General features: G+C 43.7%; 2 protein-coding genes and 1 non-coding gene across 7 annotated transcripts in view; all 3 read right to left on the reverse strand.

Annotated features, from left to right (window-relative positions):
* Window positions 1-398: 398 nt before the first annotated feature.
* Window positions 399-13,892, reverse strand: NOP2 (NOP2 nucleolar protein). Its single transcript, XM_036762060.1, has 16 exons — window positions 13,817-13,892; window positions 13,460-13,569; window positions 12,886-12,931; window positions 12,587-12,666; window positions 12,080-12,327; window positions 6,221-6,276; window positions 5,942-6,102; window positions 5,597-5,796; window positions 5,361-5,450; window positions 3,955-4,042; window positions 3,545-3,685; window positions 3,041-3,180; window positions 2,750-2,839; window positions 2,448-2,570; window positions 2,092-2,320; window positions 399-859 (listed from the first exon to the last, which is right to left on the reverse strand). Exons 2-16 carry the CDS (start codon window positions 13,563-13,565, stop codon window positions 561-563), a joined length of 2,097 nt encoding a protein of 698 aa, XP_036617955.1. The 5' UTR covers window positions 13,566-13,569; window positions 13,817-13,892; the 3' UTR covers window positions 399-560.
* Window positions 13,893-16,252: 2,360 nt separating this feature from the next.
* CHD4 (chromodomain helicase DNA binding protein 4) overlaps window positions 16,253-26,425 on the reverse strand; it is a 33,434-nt gene continuing 23,261 nt past the window's right edge. For 4 of the 5 annotated variants that reach the window (XM_036761643.1, XM_036761644.1, XM_036761640.1 and 1 more), the window contains exons 26-40: window positions 24,690-24,870; window positions 24,519-24,605; window positions 24,319-24,407; window positions 24,081-24,214; window positions 23,649-23,793; window positions 22,980-23,145; window positions 22,034-22,131; window positions 21,780-21,909; window positions 21,420-21,491; window positions 21,048-21,185; window positions 20,687-20,795; window positions 20,408-20,540; window positions 17,834-18,029; window positions 16,757-16,920; window positions 16,253-16,592 (exon numbers count right to left, since the gene is read on the reverse strand). In XM_036761643.1, the coding sequence (XP_036617538.1) occupies window positions 16,575-16,592; window positions 16,757-16,920; window positions 17,834-18,029; window positions 20,408-20,540; window positions 20,687-20,795; window positions 21,048-21,185; window positions 21,420-21,491; window positions 21,780-21,909; window positions 22,034-22,131; window positions 22,980-23,145; window positions 23,649-23,793; window positions 24,081-24,214; window positions 24,319-24,407; window positions 24,519-24,605; window positions 24,690-24,870 (1,860 nt within the window). In that variant the 3' untranslated portion in view covers window positions 16,253-16,574. Of the gene's footprint in view, window positions 16,593-16,756; window positions 16,921-17,833; window positions 18,030-20,407; window positions 20,541-20,686; window positions 20,796-21,047; window positions 21,186-21,419; window positions 21,492-21,779; window positions 21,910-22,033; window positions 22,132-22,979; window positions 23,146-23,648; window positions 23,794-24,080; window positions 24,215-24,318; window positions 24,408-24,518; window positions 24,871-26,425 lie in introns of all 5 variants that reach the window. The other variant, XM_036761639.1, reaches the window with a different exon arrangement.
* LOC118852485 lies at window positions 22,814-22,950 on the reverse strand. Its single transcript, XR_005010561.1, has one exon.

Genomic DNA, 26,425 nt, shown 5'->3' on the forward strand with positions numbered 1-26,425 from the left:
ACGGCCTCAGTGAGCGTCAGGCCGACAGAGGGTAGGGACCTGCCCGGCCGCGGACTGAGGCCGCTAGCGTAGGGGCAGCGCACTGCTCAGCTACCTGGCGCCTGTCCACGTTAGCCCCGCGCGGCCCTCCTCTCCGCCAGCCACTCCTACGGCAGCCTCCGGGAAAGCCCAGGCCCAGGAGCAAAGTAGGAGATGTGACGGGGCACTAGAGCAGTCACCGGCTGGGGCAGTGCCGTCCCCGAGGGGGCTTTCCTTTACAAACCTCCCGCCACCACCCGTGGAGGTGAAGTTTCCAATCAACCCGAGCCACTCCCACCACCCCACCCCAAAGCAAAATACGCGGGCATGAGAACTTATCCCCGTGTGTACACAACCAATAATGAGCCTCACACAGCAGCTAGAGATGGGGATGGGCATATTTATATGTATACAAGGGGAAGGTTAATTGGACTGTGTCTTAAGTCAGACAAGACTTCTCTCCAAAAGATAAGGCCAAGCTCCTGAAAGAAGCTCACAGTCACACTAGTCTGGTAATTCAAGACCCTACAGTGGCTACTATGTCAGGACTGAGACTTCTGCTTCTTCCTAGGTGGGGGCCGGCTGGAACTAGGAGTCCTTGCTGTAGGAGGCCGAGGGCCCTTGTGGATGGGCTTCCCATTCTGGAAAACAGTCTTCTTAGGGGGCTGCTGTTGTTGCTTCACTCCTGCCTTTCCAGCTCCTAGCTTCACCTTTGCCTTTCCAGCTTGCTTGGTCTTCTTGACAAGCTTAGGGCTGATTTTAGGCTGGGGGACCACCTGGGCTTTAGCTGCAGAAGGCCCATCGGTCGGTCTGGAGTCTGTGGGGTCAGCTGCTGCATCACCTGAGATGGGAGTGAAATGGTTAGATGAGTTTAGATGACATTAGGTTGATAAAAGTAGGAAAAACGAACATAGGCCAGTTTGAAGCAAAGAGCAACACGGGAGCCAACACTGCACAGAACTGAAGCACGACATTTTACCTGTTCTCTTAAACCACCATAAATTGTACTATCTGTATTTAAGTTTTCCTTTTGTACTGCAATGACTTTTTCAAAGGGTGCTAAAATGATTAAAAAAAAAATAAACTCCAAAAATTTCTTGGACCTCCTGGGACACTTCTCAGCATTCAGCTTTTGAAGACAATATCTTTCCTCCTGAGATCTGGGCCTCCTCCTTAAAATGCTCAAGAAAAGAATGATTTCAAAGTATCACAAACAAATCAAGAGAAGCAACATGGTTTAAAGTTTACTTCAGAGCAAAGAAGACCCAGGTTCAAGTACTACCTTCTGTAAATCATTTAATCTATCAGGCAACTCTCTTGGACCATGAGAGGCAGAGGCTGTGCTGCAGGAGTGGCTGGTAGAGAGGAGGGCCTCACAGGGCTAGTGTGGACAGGCTCCAGGTAGTTGGGCCGTGCAGGGCCCCCACACCAGCGCCTTTAAAAGTTCTCTAAAACAACGTAAATCTCAGATCCAGCCCTTAACCCCTCAGAATCTAGATGTTCTCAAAACTAGATGAGCCTGCCTCCTGTTGATAACTCTCATCCAGTTAAAAAAGATAAGACAAGGCCAGGCAATCCAGAAAGGAAGGGAAACCCCAAATCTCCCTCTGGTGATCCAGTCAGCCATGTAAACAAGACAAGTACAGCCATCTGGTTTGGGGAGGGGGAGAAGGAACTGAAATCCCACTGTTTGAGATTCCTACCTTGAAAGGCAATAATCTGGGAGATTCTGCTACAGCCTAACTTTGGATCAGAAGATCTAGTTTTGAATATGGGCAAAACATCCAGCCAATCTTGAGTCTTAGTTTCCCGATTAAAATGGTGACATCTCTAACCCCCACCTTTGATCACCTAACTTATAGTGAGGAAGGCACTTGCTAAGTTTAAACCACTATTATAGAGAAATGAATTATTAAGAATAAAGCACACCAGGAAGAATTCTTTCAATCAAAGAGGATAGGGAGTAGAAGGCATACAATGGAGGTTCCAAGCAAGAGACACAGGGAAATGGGTCATAATTTTGTGAGCAGAGAGAACTTGAACAAATGATAAATAACAAAAGAGATTTCTTACTTTTCTTAGACTGAGGTATAATATTGGAAAACTTCTTGAACTTGGCAATGAAGAAGCCATCCATGTTGTGTGTATGGGGATAGAAACGTCGGGTAGACCGAAGTGTGGGATGGAATCGATGTTCTCTGAAATGGGTGAAGCCTTCCTGGCCAAAGTCCAGCCCTGTGGGCACCAGCCGCACATTCCTCTTCCTCAGGGCATACTCTACCACCCATTCATTTTCTTCTACCTGAGGCGGGTAGATGACATCAGGGATAAGGAGAAAGAATAGGAGCGAGTCTTGGCTGAAAGGGTCTCAGGAAATAAGCTTCCCCCCTGCCTCTTCTGCCCACACTCCAATGTAAAAGAAGCCTTACCGTAATGGAGCAAGTGCAGTAGACGATGTAGCCTCCGGTCTTGGAAGCAGCATTAACAGAATCAATAGCACTCAGGAGCAGTTCCTTTTGGATGTGGGCGCATCTCTTGATGTCTTTTTCATCCTTTCCAGAAAATGGGAAGAAGAAAAGGTTATGGTGTTTAAAAAGACTGTCCTCCCTTAATAGGTTAACATGCTGAAGATGACCTGTTTCCCATGCCAGATTCATCCCCTTCCACAGATACCCTCCTCCCCGCAAAAATGTCTATCCTGTCCCTTTTTCCTGCTCTTCCTCCTCATCACCTTGTTAGTCTTCACAGATGGGTCCTTAGAGATGATACCAGTGCCACTACATGGGGCATCGAGCAGTACCCGATCAAAGCCTCCTACCACCTGGGTAGAAAGAAAATGAAGAGGTAGTCAAAGGAACTTCTCCCTGTTCAGAATGGCTTCACACGCTGAGCTCTTATAGACAAAAGATAAATCTACAACCAAAGTTAAACATATAGACACCTGGAAAGGTGCTAGTGGGCAGGGAGATGAATAGACTATTGGGAGATACAAAAGAGAAACAGCAGCAGCTCTAGGTCTAACCTTAGGGAAATGGCGTCCATCATCATGGCTGATGATGGCGTTGGTGACGCCCAGCCGGTGCAGATTGCCTACGACACTCTTGAGGCGCTCAGCATTAGCATCATTGGCAAGGATCACTCCTGTGTTCTTCATCAGTTGGGCTGTAGTAGGCGAAAGGCCATCATTCTTCAGTTTGTACCCCTGTCCCTACACCAACTACCTGCCCCCTTGTTACTAGCTCTACTCAGTAACCCGCCAGGTTAAAGCCCAGCATCTCGATGTTTAACTCCACACATAACCACCCAGTATCTCTCAACCCAATATCCTAGGTGACTGTGTTCCCACCCCTGTGGTAAAATAAATATTAAGCCTGTGGGTTGGATTTTCACTTTTACTGAAGTACTTTCTGGCCTGCAAACTGGTCCTGGGCACCCAAGGACTCACCTTACCCCCGAAAGCAGAATACTGAATGAGAGTGCACTTCCTAGGCTAAATGAAAATGTCCCTGTTCTGCCACTTCCCTACCTATGTAGCTAGTCTTGCCACCAGGGGCACAACACATATCCAAAATACGCTCGTGTTCCTGCGGTGCCAAGGCAATGACAGGCAGCATACTGGAAGCACCTTGAAGGATGTAGTGCCCTGCCAAGTACTCAGGGGTAGCCCCTGGGAAGACAAAAACAAAAAAGAGGCAGAGAAGGTGAGATTCCACAAACATAAAGCACCTATGGAAACGACACTAGGGTCGCACAGATGAAAAGGCAGGAATTGACAACCTTGCACACAAAAATCTATGATGCAAGCTAGAAGGAAAACTGGGGCCCTGTGGGACAAGAGAAGTCTCTTCTACCTTTCTAGGAATAGAGAAATGCTTATACAAACAGAAAAGCAGGAAAGGACAGAAGAAGGTCAGAGAAATAGGAGAAGCTACTCACCAATAGGCACAGAAGAGTCATACACCACCAGTCCAGTTTTTGACCATTTACCCAAGGGATCCAGATTCACCCCTCGGTTGATCAAGGCCTGAAAGAGGAAAAATCATGTCAAGGTTGCAGACACTACAACTTCCAGGACAGAGGAAAGGCCAGCAAAGCAGCCTTGGATGTGGAAATGCGGCTCTTATAAGAGGACTCTAGCACCATAGTTCATATTCACATCAGAAAACCCACTCCCATCCAGCATCTCCTTCCTTTGTCTCTTTGGTCCTAACCTGCATCCCAACAGAGAGATGTTCAACATTCTAATGGAAATGATTTTCTCCCAGAGGCAGGTCTCTTTCTGTCTTCATACTCAAGCACAGTGCTATGCATACAGGAAGCACTTAATTTTTTTTTTATTGAACGGAATTAACTAGAGCAACCTTAGTCCCTACTCCTTTCCTTCCTAAAGAAATCATCCATTCCCAAGAATATTCAAGATACTTAGGCCATACCAGTCTCTTTACCAAAAGCATCACTAATAGCCTGTTGCAGGTTTCAGTGCTATCCAATAAAGCACTGAATCACCCACTCATGTATCACAGAACCACACTAACGGCAGGGACCCTTTCTAATTGAAATGTTTTGAATGGCACCTTGACTCTAACTGTGCTGCCCTCATACAAGATTCCATACCCTGTAGAATTCTCAACACTAGGGTCACCAAACCATAGCCCACATGGAGGGCCTACCATCAGTTTTTGCATAAACTTTATGCAAACGAGGTTAAACGAGGTTAAATAAAATTTTAAAATTCAAGTGATACAAAAACGGGCCCAACCCCTGTTCTATGCTGGAAAAGGCAGCCAGACCCTATGCTGGGCACTATGCAGAAGAGACCTCTTCGACCTCCCTCTGTGCTGCGCCCTCCCCCTCCCCCGCCCAGATATGACTTGAAAAATATGAGACTTATGGGGATTTCTTGGGTCATCCAATCCAACCCATAAACAAAAGGAATCCTCACTATAAAACAATCTAATCCAGCCTCTGTTTGAAGAACTCCAAGGAGGGGAGGAACCCACCTCTTCTCAAGGCAACTATTCCACTTCTGAAGACCTCTAATTGTTAGGAAGTGTTTCCTGACATCAAACCTAAATTGGACTCTTGATTATGTCCATCCATTGGTTTTGACTTCAGAACTAAGCAAAGTAAATTTAATGCCTTCTCTACACAATAGCCTTTAAATATCTGAAGACAGCTATTATGTCTCCCTACTAGTCTTCTTTTAGGACCAAACTTAAAAACAAGCATTCTATTCTACCCCCCAAAATCAACAGTAAACATGCAAAACAGATGATTTATCCCCAGGTTTATTTGAAAACGGACCCTCCTTAAGACACCCCCCAATCAATCCCACCCTTCACCTGAGCCAAATCCCGGCGACGGGTTTTCAGGGTGTTGGTCCTGAGGGTGATGGGTCGGGGAACCTCATTAGCTTCTAGGAATTCCACTAGCTTCAAGAAAAGAAAGGAGATTAGGATGGCTAGGGACCGGGTATAACAAAATATGAGCAGAAATAGAGGACTAAATAGCTTGATATAGCTCAATAAGAATATGGGTAAGCAAAAGACAATAGCAGGACGACTGGCATCATTAATACCTCAGAAAGAGGGAAAATGTCCATTATCTTGCCAATCAGGTAGTCTCCATAGGAGTAATATGTAGCCAAGTCTTTCCGAAGCCGGCTCAGGTACTCAGTCCGAGACCGACCTTCCTCTCGCTGAGACCCAAAGTCCCGTAGCACCCCCACAATGTCCTGGATTCGCTGGTGTACAGACTGCAGATCTGGAGCCTGAGCATGTGACCATGTTAAGGAACATCATCCAATGTAACCTGACCCATCCCTATCTATTCCAAACACCCATTACCATATCTATTGCCTCCCTTGCCCTGTCCAACTGCACTACAGACACCCTTCCTCCCAGCCCCTGTCCTAGTAGGATATTCTCTTGCTCTATCTCCTTGCCAGAGGGCAATACAAATTTTTCATCCTTGTCCAAGTTGATCTGAAGATCCCCATTTTCTTCATCAACATTTTTGGATTTTAGCTGGGGAGAGTGTTCCACTTCCTCCTCCTCATCAGTATCTTCTGAACTCCAATGACTCCTGTAAATTGCCAACAAGAAAGAAGGGGGCCCTTAGAGATCAAGAGATTCCAGCTCCTTTATAACCACTTCCACCCTAGCCTCTGCCCACACCCATGACTAGAATCTCCAAGACATACAGCGTTTCTGCTTCCTGGGCCCTTTGCTTCTGAGCAGCCTTCTCAATGGGCAAGAGCTGTGGGTAGAGAGAAGACAAGGACTTAAATAATGCCAACTTTACCTTCTTCAACACATCACTTTGCTCTCTTTTTAAGGGTTGTTGTGAGGCTCAAATGAGATGTGTGTAAAGTACTTTGCAAACTTTAAAGTGAGATATGTTATCAGTACTATTATTATATACCTGCACAAGTCAGAAGGAAGAGACAAAAGATGGTGGGACCAACCAATGGAAAGAGGGAACTGGTTGGACTTACGAGCCCCTGACCTCAGAGAGGAAAAGAAAAATTCTTAAAAAGGAGAGGGTAAAAATTCAATGAAAAAGAACTCATCCTGAAAAATTCTGAAGTATAGTAAAGCTATAATTATCAAAACTATCTGGTAGTGGATTAAAAAAAAATTTAAAAATAGAGAATCGAGAAACGGAACCAAATGCCTATAAGAGATGAGTGTTTGATAAACTCAGGATAAATTAAACAGCAATACAGTGAGAAGAAATGCATTTTGTTCCACATCTCAGACCACTTGCTATAATAAATTCCAACCAGATCAATAATGTTAATTTTTAAGGCTTCAAAATAGAAATGAAAGAAAAGGAATTAGGAAACTTATTAGCTGTCAAAGAAATGGAAGAACTTATTGGAGACAAAATTGCTGAGATCTGATCATATAAAAACAAAAGACATGACAATGAAAAGCAACGTACCCAATAAAAAAGAAATATAAAGGGGGTTGGGAAATCTTCAAAGTAAATAGATCTTACAAATGGCCAAACAACCAAAATCTTAATCTATGATTTCCCAAAGAACCACAGACGAATCTAAACAACTTTCCAAGGAAAACACCAAACACAAATTGTTAATGATACCTTGAAAAATTGTTGAAAACCTCTAATGATTAGAGAAATGCAAATTAAACCACCAAATTGGCAAATTGGTAATAAAAAAATTCATTGTTGGCGGAGCCATATAGAACTGGATATGTGGTGTTCTAATTGTAAATAAGCAATCTTTTGGGAGAGCACCCTGCCAAAAATAATAGCTACAAAACCTAGCATATTTTTGTTGAAAGGAGAAAGACACACTTGCAAAAAATACTCATAATCACTTTACTTTTAAGAGTAAAAGGCCAAAAACAACTTCCATATCCAAAACTGGGTAAAGGTTAAATAAACTATAGTATAGCAATATAATGGAATACCACTGTAAATGAGAACACATTATACACTCCAGCTAACTACAACTCATGGGGAAAAAAATAACCAAACCTTTCCACACAAGTAGGAAAAGCACAGAACTAACCAACTGTTTCTTACCACTCTTTGTTTAAAGTTTATGTTGTATAAGTTAGTGTATTCTTAGCGGAGCCAAGATGGCGGCTGGAAAGCAGGGATTTGCTTAAGCTCTCCCCCAGGTCCCTCCAAACACCTGTAAAAAATGACTGAACAAATTCTAGAGCTGCAGAACCCATGAAATAACAGAGGGAAGCAGGACTCCAGTCCAGGAAAGTCTGGATGGTCACAGGGCAGGGAGCTGGGTGCAGAACACAGCCCAGTGTGGGCCACGCCAGAACCAACCAGACTGGGAGCCAGGCGGAACAGTCTCTAGGGCCCTGAATCATTGAACTGTGGCAGTTACCAGACTCCTCAACCCACAAACGCCAAAGACAACAGAGAGGTTAGTGGGAAAAGGTCAGCCCCAGCCCTGGGGGTGCAGAAGTAGTGCAGCTCTGGAGCTGTTTCCAGAGCTGCATTTGCAGTTGCTTCTGGCCCCAGGCCCACCTGGTAGGAGGAATTAAGGGGTGGATCAGAGCAGGACTGCAGAGCCTGCTTGGATCTGAGTCGCTGTCTGGGTTGAAGGATCTCGGTGGAGGAGGAACACTGGTGTGGCAGAGCTTGCTGTGTAGAAATAGCTCTGAAAACAGCAGCACAAGGCCCCAAAAGCTTGGGACAAAGTACTCTCTACTTTACAAGCAATCATACCTTTACAAAAAGCTCAAGGGCCAAGTAGTTGGCTGGGAACATGAACAGGCAGCAAAAACAGACCCACATTCAGACTCAGACTTCGGAGTCTTTTTTGGTGACAAAAAGCAAAACATACAGGCAGAAGAAATCAACAAAGTCAAAGACCCTACACCAAAAGCCTCCAAGAAAAATATGAATTGGTCTCAGGCCAGGGAAGAGCTCAAAAAGGATTTGGAAAAGCAAGTTAGAGAAGTACAGGAAAAATTGGGAAGAGAAATGAGAGTGATGCAAGACTAAAGGGGACCCAAAAAATACTGAAGAAAATAACACCTTAAAAAACAGACTAACTCAAATAGCAAAAGAGCTCCAAAAAGCCAATGAGGAGAAGAATGTCTTGAAAGGCAGAATTAGCCAAATCGAAAAGGAGGTCCAAAGACCACTGAAGAAAATACTACCTTAAAAATTAGATTGGACCAAGCGGAAGCTAGTGACTTTATGAGAAATCAAGATATTATAAAACAGAACCAAAGGAATGAAAAAATGGAAGACAATGTCAAATATCTCATTAGAATAACCACTGACCTGGAAAATAGATCCAGGAGAGATAATTTAATAATTATCAGACTACCTGAAAGCCATGATCAAAAAAGAACCTAGATACCATCTTTCAAGAAATTATCAAGGAGAACTGCCCTGATATTCTAGAGCCAGAGGGTAAAATAGAAATTGAAAGAATCCACCAATCGCCTCTTGAAAAAGATCCCAAAAAGAAAACTCCTAGAATATTGTAGCCAAATTCCAGAATTTCCAGGTCAAGGAGAAAATACTGCAATCAGCCAGAGAGAAACAATTTGAGTATTGTGGAAACACAATCAGGATAACACAAGATCTAGCAGCTTCCACATTAAGGGATCAAAGGGCTTGGAATATGATATTCCGGAGATCAATGGAGATAGGATTAAAACCAAGAATCACCTACCCAGCAAAACTCGGTATAATGCTCCAAGGCAAAATATAGACTTTCAATAAAATAGAGAACTTTCAAGCCTTCTCAGTTCAAATACAAGAATCAAGGGAAGCATAAAAAGGGAAACAAGAAAGAGAAATCATAAAGGACTTACTAAAGTTGAACTGTTTTGCTTACATTCCTACATGGAAAGATGATGTGTGTAGTTCATGAGACCTTTCTCAGTATTAGGGTGGTTGAAGGGAATATACATATACATAGACAGAGGGCACAGGAAAAGCTGAATATGAAGGGATGATATCTAAAAAAAATAAAATCAAATTAAGGAATGAGAGAGGAATGTATTGAGAGAGGGAGAAAGGGAGAGATAGAATGGGGTAAATTATCCCACGTAAAAGTGGCAAGAAAAAGCAGTTGGTTGGAAGGGAAGAGGGGCAGGTGAGGGGGAATGAGTGAATCTTGCTCTCATCAGATTTGACTTGAGGAGGGAATAACATATACACTCAATTGGATATCTTACCCCACATGAAAGTAGGGGGAAAGGTGATAAAAAAGGGGGGATGATAAGAGTGAGGGCAGATAGGGGGAAGAAGTAATCAAAAGCAAACATTTTTGAAAAGGGACAGGGTAAAACAAGAAAACTGAATAAAGGGGAGCAGGAAAGGAGGGAGGGAAATACAGTCAGTCTTTCACAACATGACTATTTATGGGAGTGTTTTGCATAATGATACATGTGTGGCCTATGTTGAATTGCTTGCCTTCTTAGGGGGAGTGGGTAGGGAGGGAAAAGGGGAGAAAATTTGGAACTCAAAATTTTAAAAGCAGATGCTCAAAAAAAACCCAAAATGGCTATTTTTGCATGCAACAGGGAAATAAGACATACAGGCAATGGGGCATAGAAATCTATCTTGCCATACAGGAAAGTAAGGGGAAAAGGAATGGGGGGGAGGGGAAGAGGGGTGATAGAAGGGAAGGCTGACTGGGGAATGGGGCAATCAGAATATATGCCATCTTGGAGTGGGGGGGAGGGTAGAAATGGGGAGAAAATTTGTAACTCAAAATCTTGTGGAACTCAATGCTGAAAACTAAAAAATAGCAAATAAAAAAATCATTAGATCTAAAAAAAAAGTTAGTGTATTCTTTGTCCATTTATATTGGTTGGCAGCTATTAAAGATATAACACATTTATATCAGTTCAAAGTCTGCAAAGCACATTCTTCAAAACAACCCTCTGAGGCACAGTACAAAAGTTTATTTCCCCATTTTACAAGTGAGATGGGCTGGGACATTAAATAAATTGCCTGTTTCACAAAGCTACTAAGTGTCTGAAGCAAGGTTCAATAAAAATCCAAATCAACAGTCACTGAGCATTTACTGTGTTAGAGACAGTGTGCTAAACAATGGGGAAAGTCAAAGAGCTTACACTGTAACTGAGGAGGGAGCAAGCATGTATGTGTAAAATGAATACAAAGTAGTTTTGGAGAGGAGTGTCTTACCCAACTAGGAGAACCAGCAAAGGTAGTGTTTGAGATAAGTTATGAAAGAAACCAGGGATTCCAAATACTGGAGATTAAGTGGGCATACATTTCACTTCCTAACGGAAAACTCCCTCTACTGAAAACAGCTTTTGGTGAGTTGTTCATAATACAACTAGTGCAGCGGCCTTAGGGCCTCACGTGGACAGTGAGTAGCTCAGTATGGTTTTAATGCAAAGTTGGATAGGGTGGGCGTGGGAGAGTTTATATTTAATAAATGTATAATAGAAAACGGACAATAGATAATGGGAGTTTGTCAAAAGGGGAGGTGTATGACACCAAACTTGCACTTAAGAAAAATCACTTTGGTAGGTGTGTAGTAGACCAGAAAGAGGTAGGAGGTAAAGAGACCAAAAAGGAAGTTACTGCAAATAGTCCCTGGTAAGAGGTGATGAGCACCTGAACTAGAATGATGGCTGAGTGAATAGAGAGAAGATTCCAAAGATACAGTGGAAATAGAAGTAACAAGATTTGGCAACTGACTGTGTATGTGTAGTGAATGAGAATGAGGACTTGAAAATGGCACTAAGATGTCAAATCTACGTGACTAAAGGAGGGTAGAATCCTCAACAATGATAGGGAAGTTTGAAAGTGCAGTAGGCTTGTGGGGAAAACGAGCTGTTTTGGACCTGTTGAATTTGGAATGCTTTCAGGAGTCATCTTCTTAGAGATAATAAATGGACTCAATAAAGCTGATGAGGTCACTCAGAAAAGGCACATGGACCCTTTGGTCCACAACACAGTCTTGAGGTCTAGTCATAACTAATGGGCATGACACTGATACTAAAACAGGTCCCAAGTCTCCTAAGTACAAGTGTGGCATTCTTTCTACTACTCTGCTTCTCATAAAATAAAAATCTGACATTTTAAGAATTTAATATTTGCAAAGAGGCTTTCCTCATGACAACCCTGCAAAATAAACATTCTGGAGGGGTGGGGACAGATTAGTATAAGTGTAGTAAAGTCTCAATGAAAACTCCTCCGCTGAGCACGGAGAGTTTGGAAGACATACTCATGGTAACACAACAAGTCTTATCAGATGGAGGATTTATGATCCTGATTCTAAGGACCACTGCCCTATCCACTAAGCCATGTTACCCCTCATTATTACAGTAGGTATAAGATAGATCCCACAGGTGTTATCATCCTCATTTTACAGCTGAGGAAACATGTCCTTGAGAGATTATACAGCTTGCTTATGGCTACAAAGCTAGAGCTAGAGGTCTCAGAGGTGAGAGTCAAATTTAGGTCTCTCCTTAAGCAAGTCCAGTGGTTCTTCTTACCAAGGTTATAAGGATAATTTTCTTTTAAAATTAAATTTTTTTTAAGTAAACAAAATCCCATCTTGAATGCTCACCTCATCTTCTTCATCAGTTTCTTCTTCTGAGGCCACACCATAATCATCTACCATATCATCTTCACTATCCATAGAAGCCCAGCTATCCCCTTCACTCTCTGCATCACTGTCCTCAGAGTCCTCCTCTTCATCACTGTTTTGAGGGGGGGCTGGGCGCTTTTTGCCCTTAGCAGGTACAAGTAATGCTTTATTTCCAATTTTGAGCCCAGAGGCCTGGAGTCCTTTCTTCTCAGAGGGCTGGACAGCTCCTATAGAGAACCATAGGTATTAAACAGCATCTTAACCAGCTAAAGATTCCAAAGGCTCCGATCCCCATCTGAATCAGCCAATAACCCCACTCCCTCTACCAACTAAGAAACTTTTTCTACCTTCAAAATGTTCGACCATCCTGAAGCTGTTTCTCTTAATTCTTAATTCTCTCAAATTGTTCTTATTAGCTGATGCCCATTATTGTGCTTGAAGACTTCTTCTCAAACTAAAGTCCCTAGCTCCTAATTTTACACTAACCTTTTTTTAGAGGTTTTGGACTAGGAGATAGTTTCTTGGTTTCAGGAACCCCTGCAGATTCTGATCTCCTCTTGGCTGCCCTGAAAAGGCAGAAAGAATAAAAGAGTGAAAACATGCCTCTTATGCAATCTGCTTTCCTCACAACTCAAAATAACGGAGCTTTACATCGGCATGCCTACCCACCTATGCCCAGGAGCTCCAAGATGAACTTACCTTACCAGCTTACATTATCCAAAAGATTGTGGTTTATCAGCATCCCCCTGCCAACCCCAGACTTAACCTGGCTATCCCAAACTCACCTCTTCCTTGCACGGCTAGAGAGCCTCTTCCCACTTTCATCACCAACTATAAAAAGATAGAAACAATAATAAGAAGTCACAGGGAGGAGATGCACTGGAGAAAAGAGCAGAACAAGAGGGGAAGGAGATTGTGAGGCTAGGACTACAGAAATTCACAACAAAAGGTCCAGCTAACCATGCCTCAATCATTCTAAAACCCTCTGGAAGTGAAGGTCTGGAGACACATTAGACCCCAGACCAAATCGATAACAGGAAGAATAAAAGATAACAGAGACCTTCAAAGAGAGTTAATCAAGACTCCTTTCTACACGTCTCACCTAATGGCACTGAGGTCTTTTTGTCTGATGCTGCTGAGAAAAAAGCTCAGTACAAAATGAGCACCAAGGAGTTTTGAGAAGGAGTGTCTTAGCTATTGGGAGAACCAGGAAAGGCGGTGTTTGAAATAAGTTACTGTAACGTAATATGCTATATTATAAGCGGGAAGGGGGAATAAAGGACCTCCGTAAGGGCCGGTGCAGGCCAGTTCCCGAAGGGAGCAGCAGGAACGGGAGAGTCCCAGCAGAGGGGTTCTCACCTGGGGGCAGGAATCTAGCGAGCTCGGTCTCAGCACCCTTCTGTTTACGGGCCTTTCGGCCAGGCCCGCGCTTCTCCTTCTTGGTGGGGTCCAACTTGCGCCCCATGACGCTGCGGCAAAGAAAAAGGGTTCATGCGTCAGAGAGGGGTAAGGTGGACGAAGTAGGTACCGCGGGCTCCGCGAAGGAAGTGGGGGAAGACCCCTTGTCAACGGTCTACCTCCTCCAAGGATCGCGGCTCTCCCTGTCAGCCGGAGTAAGCCAGAGATTTCCTTTCCCCAGCCCAATCTCTGAGCTCCGGACTCCCCTGAATCCCCTAATGGGACCCAGTCTCTGAGCAGCCCCAAATCCGCCCGTACCTGCCAAGTACCGGTCCACGTGCACAGCAGAGCCCGCGGTTCGCACGCCCCACAATCCGGAAGCGGTTGCGCCAACGTGTTGACGCAAGACGCCCTGACGCTCGTCCTCAACCATTCGCCCCGCCTTTTCCGCTTACTACTTCCGGCCGCGGCTTTCTTAAGTAATCCTCGGGCCCGCTGTGGTTGAGCGCTGTACACAGGGTTGCTGGGCCGTGCCGGAGGAGGTGAGAACCCGAGCCTCCCCGCCCCAAGCCAGCCAGTCAGTCAGTCACTAAGCATGATTAAGCGCCCACTACGTGCCAGACCCTGTACCAAGCTCTGGGACACAAAGAAACACAAAAGGCAGCCCCTGCCCCCGAGAAGGTCGCGGTCCCACGGGAGAGACATCGCCAACAACTAAGTGCAAACGGACTCCAGGCGAGATACGTTCGATGGCCAGCAGATGGGGAGGGGCATCGGGCAAGGCTGCTCGTCGAAGATGGAATTTTAACTGGGACTTGAAGGAGGCGAGGCAGGGAGCGTCCCAGGCGTGAGGGACAGCCGGTGAACGGGGCTGGAGCCCGAAGGTGGAACGGCTTGGGCGAGGAGCAGGCCAGTGTCCCCGGAAGGAAGAGCACTTGGGGGTGGGGGGCTCTGAACGCCAGAGGATTTTCCGTTTGATTCTGGGGGTGATAGGAAGCCATAGGAGTAGAGGGATGATTCGGTCAGCTTGATAACCGTGACGGCCGAGTGGGGAGGGACTTGAGGCAGGCTACGGCAGTAGTGCAGGTGTGAGGTGATGGGGGCCTGCCCCGGGGTCAGAGGAGAGAAGGGAGCGTATATTAGAGAGATGTTACAACGGTAAAGATGGGCAGGTCTTGGCAGTGGAAGGGGTGAGAGTGAGGAATTGAGGATGAAACCCAGATTGTGAGCCTGGGTGACTGGAAGGTTGGTGATACCCTTCACGGTAATGGGAAAGTTTGGAAGGGGGGAAGAGCTGGGGGAAAAGAAAAGTTCAATTTTGGACATGTTGAGTTTGACCTAACCTACCATCCATCCGGTTCAAATGGCTAATAGGCTGTTGGAGAAGCAAAACTGGAGGTTAGGGCTGGATAAGATCTGAGAATCATTAGCAGAGATGGTAATTAAATCCATGGGAGCTGATAATTAAATAGGGCGGTGTAGCCCATGGAATCTTGTAGCTTCCCATGCTGTCCTTCCCCAAACCTCACCAAACTTATTCTCTGGCAAACATTGCCCCTAGTCTTCCTCCTCACTTTTGCCTCAGTCTGACCTCCTTTAAAGACTTCGCCCAAATCCCACCTTCTGCAAGGTTCCTTTATTAACTTCTCTGAGATTACCTCCCACTTACACAGTACATGTGATGTTATGTAGTCATTTGCAGGTTACCTTACCCATTGCTTGGCACATGGTACTCAATAATAAATACTTGCTGAACTTGACCTATCAAGGAGCTCATTTCCTAACCAGATAACACGCAACTATGTACAAACTTATCTACGGGATAAATTGGAGATAATCTGAAAGGGATGGTACTCTGATGAGGGACTGGGAAAGAGATTTTAACTGAAACTTGAAAAAAGCAAGATACATAGGTGAGGGAAAAATTCCAGCAATGGGGAATAGCAGTGAAAATGCAGAGTTAGGAGTATCTTGTTCAGGGGAACAGCAAGGGAGTCAGTTTCACTAAATTGTAATCGACAATATATAGATCAAATGATTAATGCTTGTTGTCTGGCCCCCAGAATCAGTTTGTTCTTTCCAAGTTAAAGTCTGTAGAGAAAAGTAAGGAAGGGCTTGGGTCAGAAACACTAACACTGTTAATCCATTTATTGTCTTCCTCATACCCCACTGCTGGGCCCTTCATCCCAAAGTAAGTTATCTCCACACTGCAGGTCCATTATAGAAAAGAATGATTTATTGGGGGAAAAAAAGCCTGAAGCTAGCTATGACCTTAGGCTGCTCACTATTGTTTCCTAATCTATAAAGTGAGATTACTTCCACTATTTCATAAACTTGTCTGGAGAAATTTAAAGCACTACAAATGTGTATGGTATTCGAGTATCACCACAGCCACAAATTGCCACAAAGGAAAGTTCTTAGATATGCATGCATAGGAACAAACTCAACCAACTAGAGGGCTAAAATACAAGGAAACTTTTATTTTCAGTTTTTATGAAGTTTTTTTAAATGCTTTTGGTTATTTTTCTTTTTTTTTCCTTTTTCCTTTTTTCTTTTCTTTCTTTTTTTTTAAATTTTTTTTTTTGCATTTTATTTCATTCTGGCCGCTCAGTGGCTGGAGCCGCTCGGTTCCTGGTATTAAAAAGATGCCAACGGAGGTAGCTGTGTCTCGCCCAGGGGCCCGGCCCATCCGAAACCCCAACAAAAGGAAGAAAACAAAAAATAAAATAAAAACATAAAGGAAATTTCAGATCATTTTCTCCAAGCTTGGTGAGAACCCACAAGAGTTTGTGTGTAACAGACGTTACAGTGGGGAAGAGGCCATGAACCCGGAGTGGGGCTGGCCTGCCCTCTCCCTGCAGATGGCGCCGGCGCTACTGCTGCATGTCTCTGGCAGGAAGGGCGATGCAGCCCCTCACTTCCTCCCCTCCCCAAATGACAGGGGTAGTTGTTCCTTTATAAAATGAGGAGAGAGTGGAAGGAAGAGGGACTCAAGCCCCCAAAGGAGAAGCTTGAGGGCAAGGGGGTAGGAAGGGTCACTGCTCAGTGGTAAGGTGGTTATCATCAACCTGGATCTTCACTGCTGCTGGGCTACCTGTAAAGGGTAGAGATGAAGACAGAGTGAGAATTCAGTACTTAAACCACTACCACTTCCAAGGTGGGCAGGTGATGGGGCCTAGTTAGTTATCAGACAATATCTAAAAAGCAACAAGTTCCATTTCACACCCAGTTTGGGAATTTGGCTCTAAAAAAGCCTACCTGCTGTGGGGTGGGTTCGGGGCCCCGGTTTGCCAGCCGGCTGAGGATATTACGCTCTGACATCTGTAGCCGCACAGCCACAGGGGGAATACGGGCAATGGTGGCTGGCAGCCTTGTAACATCAGCCTTCATGTCACTCAACAATTCCTCCAGTTGTTTCAGAACTACAAGAAGAAAGGCATAAGGGTGGGACTGTAAGTGGAGGTGGTTGAGATCCAAGCCCTTCTATCAAGGGAAGCAACTTCCCTTACCCTCCTCTGACCTCAGTGAATAATGATCATGGTGTGCTACTGGGGAATAAGCTGAAAACTCAAGTTTCTATTTTCTTTGTATTCTTCCAAATTCTCCTCGAAATGCCTTTGTTCTATGTACTTAGTTCAAAGACTCATAGATTCAGAAATGGAAGGGACTTTAGAGATTGTCTAGTCAGAGCCCCTCATTTTACAGATGAAGGAACTAAAACCTTCTAGAGAGATGTACTGATTTGCCCAGTAGTAAGAGGCAGAGCTGGGATTCAAACCCAAATTCCAAGATTCCATTAGGCTGTCCTAACCCTCATTTTCTCTTGCTTCTTTTCTACTGTTCCAAATCCTTCTATTTGACTTTACAAAACTTCTCTCTATGCTTTCTTCTAGTTCCTACTACCTTTTGGAAGCCTTTTCTTCCCTTCATCCTAACCTACTTCAGAAAAGTTTTCTCTAAGAAAGGAAAAACATAGGTCACCCTCTCCCCTCCAAAAAAGTTTGAAAAAACAACCATCTTCACTAGTATCTTGACAAAAAAAAACCCAAGAAAACTCCTAAGAAATGTTTATCTAATTCTTCCCCAGACATTCGGGCAAAATTATATCTAATGCATCCTCATCACCTCCATGATACTAAACACTAAGTGACTTAAAACACCATTTTCTGATGAGAAGTGAATTGGCTAGGACTGTCTGTGCAGCTACCTAAAGGTAAACAGTAAAGCCTCAGGAGAGCATCACAGACATCCAGTAAATCCACCAATAATAAGAGTTTTAGAAACTAGAGATGGGAAGAGAGAATAAGCAGAATGGGCAAGCGAGCCACTGGCTACCTTTGTGCAGGACAGCATTAGCTGGCTTATTTCCTGCCATTGACTCCTTAGACAGGTGCTGGTGGCTCTCAGCCAAACATTCCACCTCAGCAAAACGGGTATTGAGTGCCATGGAAGGATGGGAGGGGTCCTCTGACATGTTCAGGTAAGCTGCTCGACGAAGTTGCTCCTCAATCACCAGGGCTTGTTCCAAGAGCTTGGCAGATTGGAGAGAAGGGGAAAACTGGATAAAATATTCTGTTTGCTAATGCCATCCCTGCTATATGTATTGCTTCATTTGGTTCTTAAAGACAGTGTATTTACAGGGAGTGGAAGGAATGAGGAAAAAATAGATAACCATTTATTGAACTGAATTTCAAAGTACCTGTGTCTAAAGGTACATGAAGACACAGTACCTGCCCTCAAGAAGCTTATAGTCTCATAGAGGAATTAACACCAACAGCCCTCTTGTCCATTTTCTGTATGCTACACACATAAACTGAAGTTAATTGACAAGAGAATAGGAAAAGTTAAAATGCTTTCCCTATTAGGGAAGAAGAAATCCAAGAAGCATCTTTTTCTAATTCACACTTTCCTGTCTTCTGAGTTAGCTTCTCTTTCCCACCCCGCTCCCATGGCCTCACTGCAGGTGTTTACCCAGGCTCAGTCCCTGGGCTAGAATACATTCAAATCTGTATTTCTAGTCCTCAGTGTCTCATGTGTCCCAATCTTATTTCCAAATATCTAATGGACATTTCCAATTAGATAAAATTTGGCCGTGACAACCTTAAATTCAACATTAACTAAAACTGCACTTCCATCTTTCCTACAAAAAAAGTGCCCCTTTCCTGACTTTCCTATTTCTGCTACTGATACTATCATTTTCCTAATAACCCAGACAGGGGACAGAAGAGTCATCTTTTAACCCTCCCTCTTTCTCTACCTCACCCCACCTACAACATCCACTCAGTAACTAAATTATGGTAATTCTTTTGTTATATTGCTCACATCTGCTTCATTTCCAATACTAACACTCTAGCCCAGGCCCTTATCTCCTTACATTCAAATTACTGCAATTTTGTAATTTCTCCATCCCTGTCACCCACTCAACCGGCTATTACTGAATTAATCTCCCTAACACACTCTATAATCATATCACCTTTCACTACTCAAAAACCTTGGGGATCTCTCCATTGCTTACAAATTTCCAAGCTGGACAGTGAAGACCTCTATACAAAGTTGGCACCAACCTATCCTTGCCGACCTCACCTCCAGCCCCTTAGAAAATTACTTTGCTCCAGCCAGACTGGTCTATTCATTGTCCGCAAAACACTTTATGTTTATCTTCTAGTTGAGTTACCTTCTACAAAGATGACTCTCAAATCTTTATTCTCACCCAAATCTCTCTCTTGAACTCCAATCACACATCACCAATTGCCTGCTAGGCCTAGATTTGCCATCATTATCAATCACATCTCTGGGGGAAAAAAAACCTCATCATTTTTCCTAACAAATTTGCCTCTCCTTCAGAACTTTCCTATTTCTGTGGGAGGTAATACCCACCCTTCTGGGTAACCTAGATTCATAATCTTAGAGGCTTTCAGGATTCTTCTTTCTCACCTCCCCCATCTCACCCTTCAATCACTCAGTTGTTGAGTGTTGTTGATTCTACTTTCAGGACTTTCTTCAATTCATTCACTTCTCTCCACACACATTGGATTCATCCTTTCTTGCCTGGCATATTCCAATAGCCTCCTAATTGCTGGTCCCCTTAGTTCCAGGTTTCTCCCATCCCCCATACAGCTGCCAAAATCTTCATAAAGTACAAGCCTTATCAATTTATTTCCCTGTTCAAAAGTTTTCAGTGGCTCCCACTATCTCCCACTATAAAAACTACTAAAACTGGCATTTAAAGCTCTCTACAATGTAACTCAGAGGCTACCTTTCCTGCCTTATATCTCACATTAATGCCCATTTCACTCTCTATGTTCTAGCTAAACTAATCTAAGGTGCTTCCCTGACTCACTATGTCTGGAATTCACTTAATCATCTCTATCAGGAGTCCTTATTTTCCTTCAAGCCTCAGCTGAAGTGTTATATATACCTTGGAGCCTCCCTTCAATCCTCCCAGTTGTTATTCTTTTCCCTTTTCAAATTCCCTAATAGTTTCTTGAGGGCAGGCACAGTTTTGTATTAGTCTTTGTATCCAGTGTCTAGTCACACAGTACCTTGCACACACAACAGCTGTCTTTGACTCCATTTCCCTTCTTTTAATGCTCTCATCTCTCCCACAAAACCTTTTCTGGACAACTCCCAGCCCAGTGCTTATTTTCCACTGAAACACCCAACAAATTCATAATGCTGAACCATCTAGTTGGGACTTGATAACTAAATTCTTCTTAAGTTATTGAACATTTCATATCTTCTCTCTTTTCAAATCGTAAAGGCCTCCCCCTCCTACCCCCAAAGATTCTAATCTTAAGCACAATGTCTTACACTTAGCAGGCCAACAACAAATAGTTATTTAACCAGTACCTTCATACTTTTGATTACTACTACAAAAAAACAAAGGTTACATTCCTCCTCCCTGCTCACCTTAAACCTTCTGGCTAGGAATTTGTTCTTTATCTCCAAGAAGTTACCACGATTCATTTCACCTTTGAAGGGTTCATTAAGAATGGCATAGCGTGGGTCATTCTGGATGTCCTGCCACCGGGCATAGCCATGGCTAAGAGAAGGATGTTCAGGAAACAAAAAACAAACAATAGAAAACAATAGGAAAAGGCAAGAACCCCAGCCACTTTGAGGACCTTTCCTATCCTTTCCCAAGGGAATCTTCCCATCAACTGGAGTCTAAACAGGCACAAAGGATACTTAATAATGCCAGCCAGTAGCCAGTAGTCATGCCGCCGATGCCAGATCTCATAGGTCTTCTTTGTGACTGTGGCTGCCCGTTCCTCATTCTGCCAAAGGGAATGCAGCTCTGGAAGTAAGAGGGGTACAAAAGGACCCTGTTGACTTGCACCTCCAGGGAGCTCCTATCTACCAACATCCCCTTCAGATCATATCCCTAATTTCCCATAATGGAACTACAGAAGGAAAAATTATAGGCAAGAACAATAAAACTTGTATGCTATCACTTCAACAAAAAACATCTTTTCTTTCTTCCCTAGTTCCTCAAAAGCAAATGACCTTTGCCAAAGAACCCTCTTAAAACTTCCATGATCATCTGTACCAGTAAAGCCGCCATCTGCAATGTTGAACATAAAACGCTGCTTGATGTTCTTCTTTTGCTTCTCATCGCCCAGGTCCTTTGGAGTCTCGCCATTCTGAAGCATTACTTCTTTTTTCTCTTCTTCTTCTTTCTTCTCCTCTGAAGGATATATGTGGGAAAAAGGTCACCCCAGACAAACTCCTAGCCCATGGTTCCAATGCACAGCATGCCAGGTCTCTCAAAACCCTCTTTTCATATACTTTATTAGACATCTCTTAGCTTCTCTGAGACAAAGATCTTGAAGCAAACAGAAGACTGTCTCCATCTCTCAAACTATTGACCTTAAATTTAAACTTCTGATGTCATAGTCTTAGCCTAAATCTAAGTACGTACCTTTGTCTTCTACCACAATCGGGGTCAGATCCACTGCCGATTTCTCCTCTACCTTTTCCGTTTCAGCAACACCTGACAAACAAATGAAGCTGAAAGTATAAGCTAAAGAAATAACACCTCCCTGAACCACTCTATCATGACCCAAATGGAATAAATCTAGGCCTCTACAATTAAGAGTTACAAAGGTAGAGAACTAAAGAAAATTCTCTGGACTCCTCTCACCCACCTATCCCTTTTTTGAGGGAGGAAAGTTGGTGTGTCCTATACTCTTTTAAGATAGTATTCCCCTATACTTAAGACCTCTCTACCTCTATAACCTGGGTAAAAGCCAAGACCTACATTGGAAAGAAATTCTGATACCTTTGGTTTCTGTCTCCATGGTCTCCTCAGTCTTCTCTTTGACTTCTGGCTTATCCACCTTCTCTTCTCCCTCCAGAGGCTCAGCGAGAACCTTTTCCTCTTCTGGGTTAGATGCAGAGGGCTGTGTGCCCTTGAAAAAAAAAAAAAGAACTAATAGTAGGATAGGTAGCAACAAAGAAGTGAGGATTTAAGTTCATTTTCCCTGGGGTCAACATCATTAGCAATTTCCTACACGTTACAACCAGAATTCCTACCTCCACTGATGTCTCAGGAGCTGTAGGTTTCACTTCTCTCTCTCCCTCTGTGTTCTCTTCTTCTTTATTGTTATTCTCCTCTGCTTTCACCCCATCATCTATAAAGAAACAGAAGTGGGACTAGGGCCCTAGACCTGGCAGAAAGGTCTACTCTGACCTAGATGTAACCAATGATCCTTATTAATTAGCCTTTTCTTGGTGAAAGCTTAAAACTCATTTAAGTGAAACCACACCTATAGTAGACCATGGCCTGTAGACCACTGGATTACACTGGGCATAGTTCCTGTGATACCAAAGACATTTTGTCTTAAAAGACAGATTTTGGCGGGGGTGGAGGGGCAGGGAGGAAACTCCATCTTACCCAAACTAGAAATGCAGTTTTCCTTCACATGCCCCAATCTCACGATCAGCATGGAAGCTTTGACCTCTTCCCATTCAACCCTTAGGCTACCCTAGTAGTCCTCCTACTTCCCAGGTCTTTATTCTATTCTCACTTAGTGCAGATATGTCTTCCTCAGCTTCAGCCCTAGTGAAGTGAAGAACTCCCAAACCAGAGACCCACCAGCCTCAGCCTCCCCATTAGCAGGGACTACCAAAGCCTGAACACCACTACACCTGGCTGAGAAACTAATTTTTTTAAATGCTTAAAAAAGGGTAAATTTTTACAATATATGAATACTTAATAGTTTAAAAACCCCATATCAAATGTGAAATGCTCTAAAGTTGATACTTGGTAACAACATTAGGCAAATTGGCCTGAATTCATTTACTGTATTTCAAAGTGTCCTCTTGTGCCTTTAAGAGTCAGCCCCATCTCAGGGCAGCCCTCCTAATCGGAGAGGATGGTTTGCTCTTAGTCCTGCCTCTGGCCCTCCTGCCACAGTGGCAAGCAGGAAAGCAGTAATAAGCATGGACTTGTTTGGAAGAGGAAAAAAGCCAGACTTACCAGGGGGTGGCACAGGTGCAGGAGTGTTGGGTTGTGTGTCTCCTGGAGTGGAAGGTGTGGGAGTTTTAGGGGAAGGTGATCCTGGCTGTGACATCTTCTTGTTCTCTTCTACCTCAGCAAGCTCAGGCATACTCCAGCGCCCATTGACATGCTCAAACTCTTGAACCTGTAACATTTAGGAAAAGAGCATAAAACCTTGCCTCAGGCAGTGAGAGCCCTTCTCCATGGGACTTCCCAATTTTCTCTAGGTATCCTCCTCAAATTCATGACAGTTTGGGGGACATTTGTCCTTCTCTTGTCCCAGTAGATACCATCCTTTTGCCACTGTAAGCGCCACCACGATATGATGAGAACTCATTTCCAGGACAGTCCCACCATCCCAACTACAGTAAATATAATCCCTTGCTCCCATTCCACCTCTTGCTCTATTTGATAATCAATATTACCATTGCCATCAGATTGCCCTACCAATTATACTTGTGCTCTCCCAAAAACCCAAACTCCTTTTCCTATCTACTAAGCTATTATGTGTGTTTGTTTCCCTAGACTTAAAAGCTCCTTGACAGCAGGGGCCATCTCTTTTTTATTCATGTCCCTAGTACTTAATTCAGAGCAAATGCTTAATCTATGCTTTTTCATTCATTCATGGTTAAGAGGTTAGGGCCACACCTTTTTTCGGATGAGTGACATGACACCAATACGAGTAAGGACATGCTGGCGGGACAAGCCCTCACGGGGGACGCCATCAGCAAAGGTCTCAGCCCCATCTGCTCCTGGCTCACAAAGGTGACGCATAAAGAGAGACACATAAGCCCTAGATAGAAAGGTAGAAGAGACTGTTAAATAGGCAAAGTGACATTCTGTAGAATAAATCACCCAATAACCCCACTTGAGCACTAATTTGTAACAGTTATTTACTACTCCCTAATATGACAAGCAGAACTCCACATAATTCATGCTCTAACTCATTAACAACTGCTGATTCACAATGGTTATAGACACACAAAGGAGTATCCCCACCTCAAGAGAACTCCACTGTGGAAGTACTCAGCAAGATATAACCCTGCCCTGACCCACACTTCTCTCCAAACCTTCACTCACTTGAACTCTTTCTCTGACTTGCCCCTCAGGTCCCGCACAAGCCACTGGGTAGTGAAGGCATCCTGAGGAGGCATCCCATAACGCATAATGGCATTGAGGAAAGCCTTCCGCTGACGGGCATTGAAGCCAAGTACCTGAGGAAGAAGGTGCCTAGGTGATGTCCCCTGACAGACATTAGACATCGACCTTCTCTGAGACTACCTTTTCTCATAGGTGGGTGATGCTTTCCATTGCTTACCTCAATGTTTCCACCAACACGAGCCAACAATGGAGGCAACGGTTTGTCCTTATCATTTCGCAGGCCCTTGCGGCTAGGCCGTCTGGGAGCTACAAGGAAAGAGGAGGGAGTATGGGGAAAGTGCATGGGTGAATAGTAATGGTAGGACCATTAGTCATTCTTTATACCCTAGATCTCCAGCTGGGAAACATAACCCTCACCTTCTGAACGCTCATCAAAGTCCTCATCGCCTTCCTCTGAGGCCACTGAGTAGTCGGACTGATTGTCTGACTGGTCATCCTGCCAATCTGGAGGGAGAGAGGGCAGATGAGCGGGGCCCACGGCCCTAGGGGAGCGGCCCAAGGGCAGGGGATGGGGCCGGCCAGACACACCTCGATCCTCCTGGGAGCCATCGTTGTAGTTGACCTGCTTACGGATTCGCTTCCCTTTGCCTAGGTTTCGGGCTAGATCCTCCTGCTGCTGCTCATAATGATGTCGCAGCAGCTTCTCCCAGTAGTCAGGATCCACACTTTCTTCCTGCTTGATGATCTCTCGTTCTACCTCTTCTTCCTCCTGGGACAGATGGAATCAAAACTCAGGGTGGGGTAGAGGTAGTCACCATCACCATTCTACACAGGTTCTCAAAGTTCCTATATCACCCCAACATTTAAAATATTTGCCCTCAGAATAATTAGATAGTGCCATATCTGGTTGGGCTTAAGCATGTTTACTGTGTAGATTAGTAGACAAGGACATAAATATAGTAGAGTATCAACAGAGTTAAGAAAATTCATCTTTAATGTTTTCCAATGGGTACCAGACTAAGACAAAGCAGGGTAAGAGAAAGGAAAAAGGGAAGTTAGACATTTAATGAAACAGAGTAGATGACAAGAATAGGTAAGCAGGAATTTCCACTAAAATCTGTAGTATATAAGCTCCTTAAGGACAAGAACTGTTTCATTTTTGTCTCTATATATCCACTGCCTAGCATAGAATAGGTTAATAAATGTTGTTTGAAATGCTTTAATAATTGCCTATTGAAATCGAAGGGCCACAAGCATATTTAGATAGAACTTTCCCATCTATTTACACATACTTTGTAAACCCCAAAATCCTTATTACAATGTCCAAATGTTTGCTCCCTTACAAGTCATTTAAAAATTCATTATTTTTCACCTACTAATGACCAGGGGTTCATGATCCCTTCTCCTAGATTCACCAACACCAGCAACAACCAAGTATTTTTTACAATTCTTTACACATATATGTAACATGAAGTATCTAATACGGTTTTTATGCCTCATTAACACAGTAACATGATCTTCAAGTACTTCCATAATGTATACTTCAACAAGTATGCAGATCCAATAATTGTGGATATTACCTTCAGCAGACTAGATTGCAACCTACTGATGCCCTTTCATACTGTGCACAATTTGTTCATGACCTCCTATAAATCTTCCACAGGAGAAATCAAACCAATGGGCTGAGGTTCTTCTGCCAAACCTTCTGATATACATGAACACTACTAGAGCTCAAAGGCTATCAGTTACACTTCACCATCACTACATGGCCCAGCTACCTCCTAGTTAATACAACCTCTATGCTATATGCTCTGCATGCTATTCCTTATGCCACTTCTCCTGTGCCATTCTTTGGTGATATGCTTCATGCAGACTACTTACATCCACCATTGCCCTACTGGTGACCTAAAATTCTAATTCTTTGGGGCATTTGGTTTTCTGTAACTGACAGCCATCATCACACACTGTTTTAAATAGAGACCTTCATTTCAAGAAGCAAAGAATCACTAAAAGCAATGCAAAATTTCTCAAGTGAAACGCAGCCTTCTCTCCATCAACATTCAATTATGGACAAAGTTCATTGTTCACCCACAATAATTTTGTAAAATATATGTACCGGTGGGTCTGTTCCATACACTTTCCATCCAATTGCATACATCTAGACAATAGATTTCTTTTATCCACCTGGTTCCTCATATGGGTAAGTTAGGCCAAATTTGAGTTATTATAACTCTCATTTAGGAGACTGTGCAATGTTCCTGGGCAGAGTGCTCTAGGAACATTGGGAAAATCTCAACATGTCTAAGGAATAATCCCTCTTCCAT

The sequence above is a fragment of the Trichosurus vulpecula genome, chromosome 5, assembly GCF_011100635.1.
Source record: "Trichosurus vulpecula isolate mTriVul1 chromosome 5, mTriVul1.pri, whole genome shotgun sequence".
Lineage (NCBI taxonomy): Eukaryota > Metazoa > Chordata > Mammalia > Diprotodontia > Phalangeridae > Trichosurus > Trichosurus vulpecula.

Excerpts from the sequence above, each read along its gene's own strand:
- NOP2 (XM_036762060.1), bottom strand. The coding sequence starts at position 13,565 with ATGGGGCGCAAGTTGGACCCCACCAAGAAGGAGAAGCGCGGGCCTGGC. Across the intron at positions 12,932-13,459 it reads CGCTAGATTCCTGCCCCCAG|TTGGTGATGAAAGTGGGAAG; the intron begins GTGAGAACCCCT and ends ATCTTTTTATAG. Across the intron at positions 2,840-3,040 it reads ATGGACGCCATTTCCCTAAG|GTGGTAGGAGGCTTTGATCG; the intron begins GTTAGACCTAGA and ends CTTTCTACCCAG.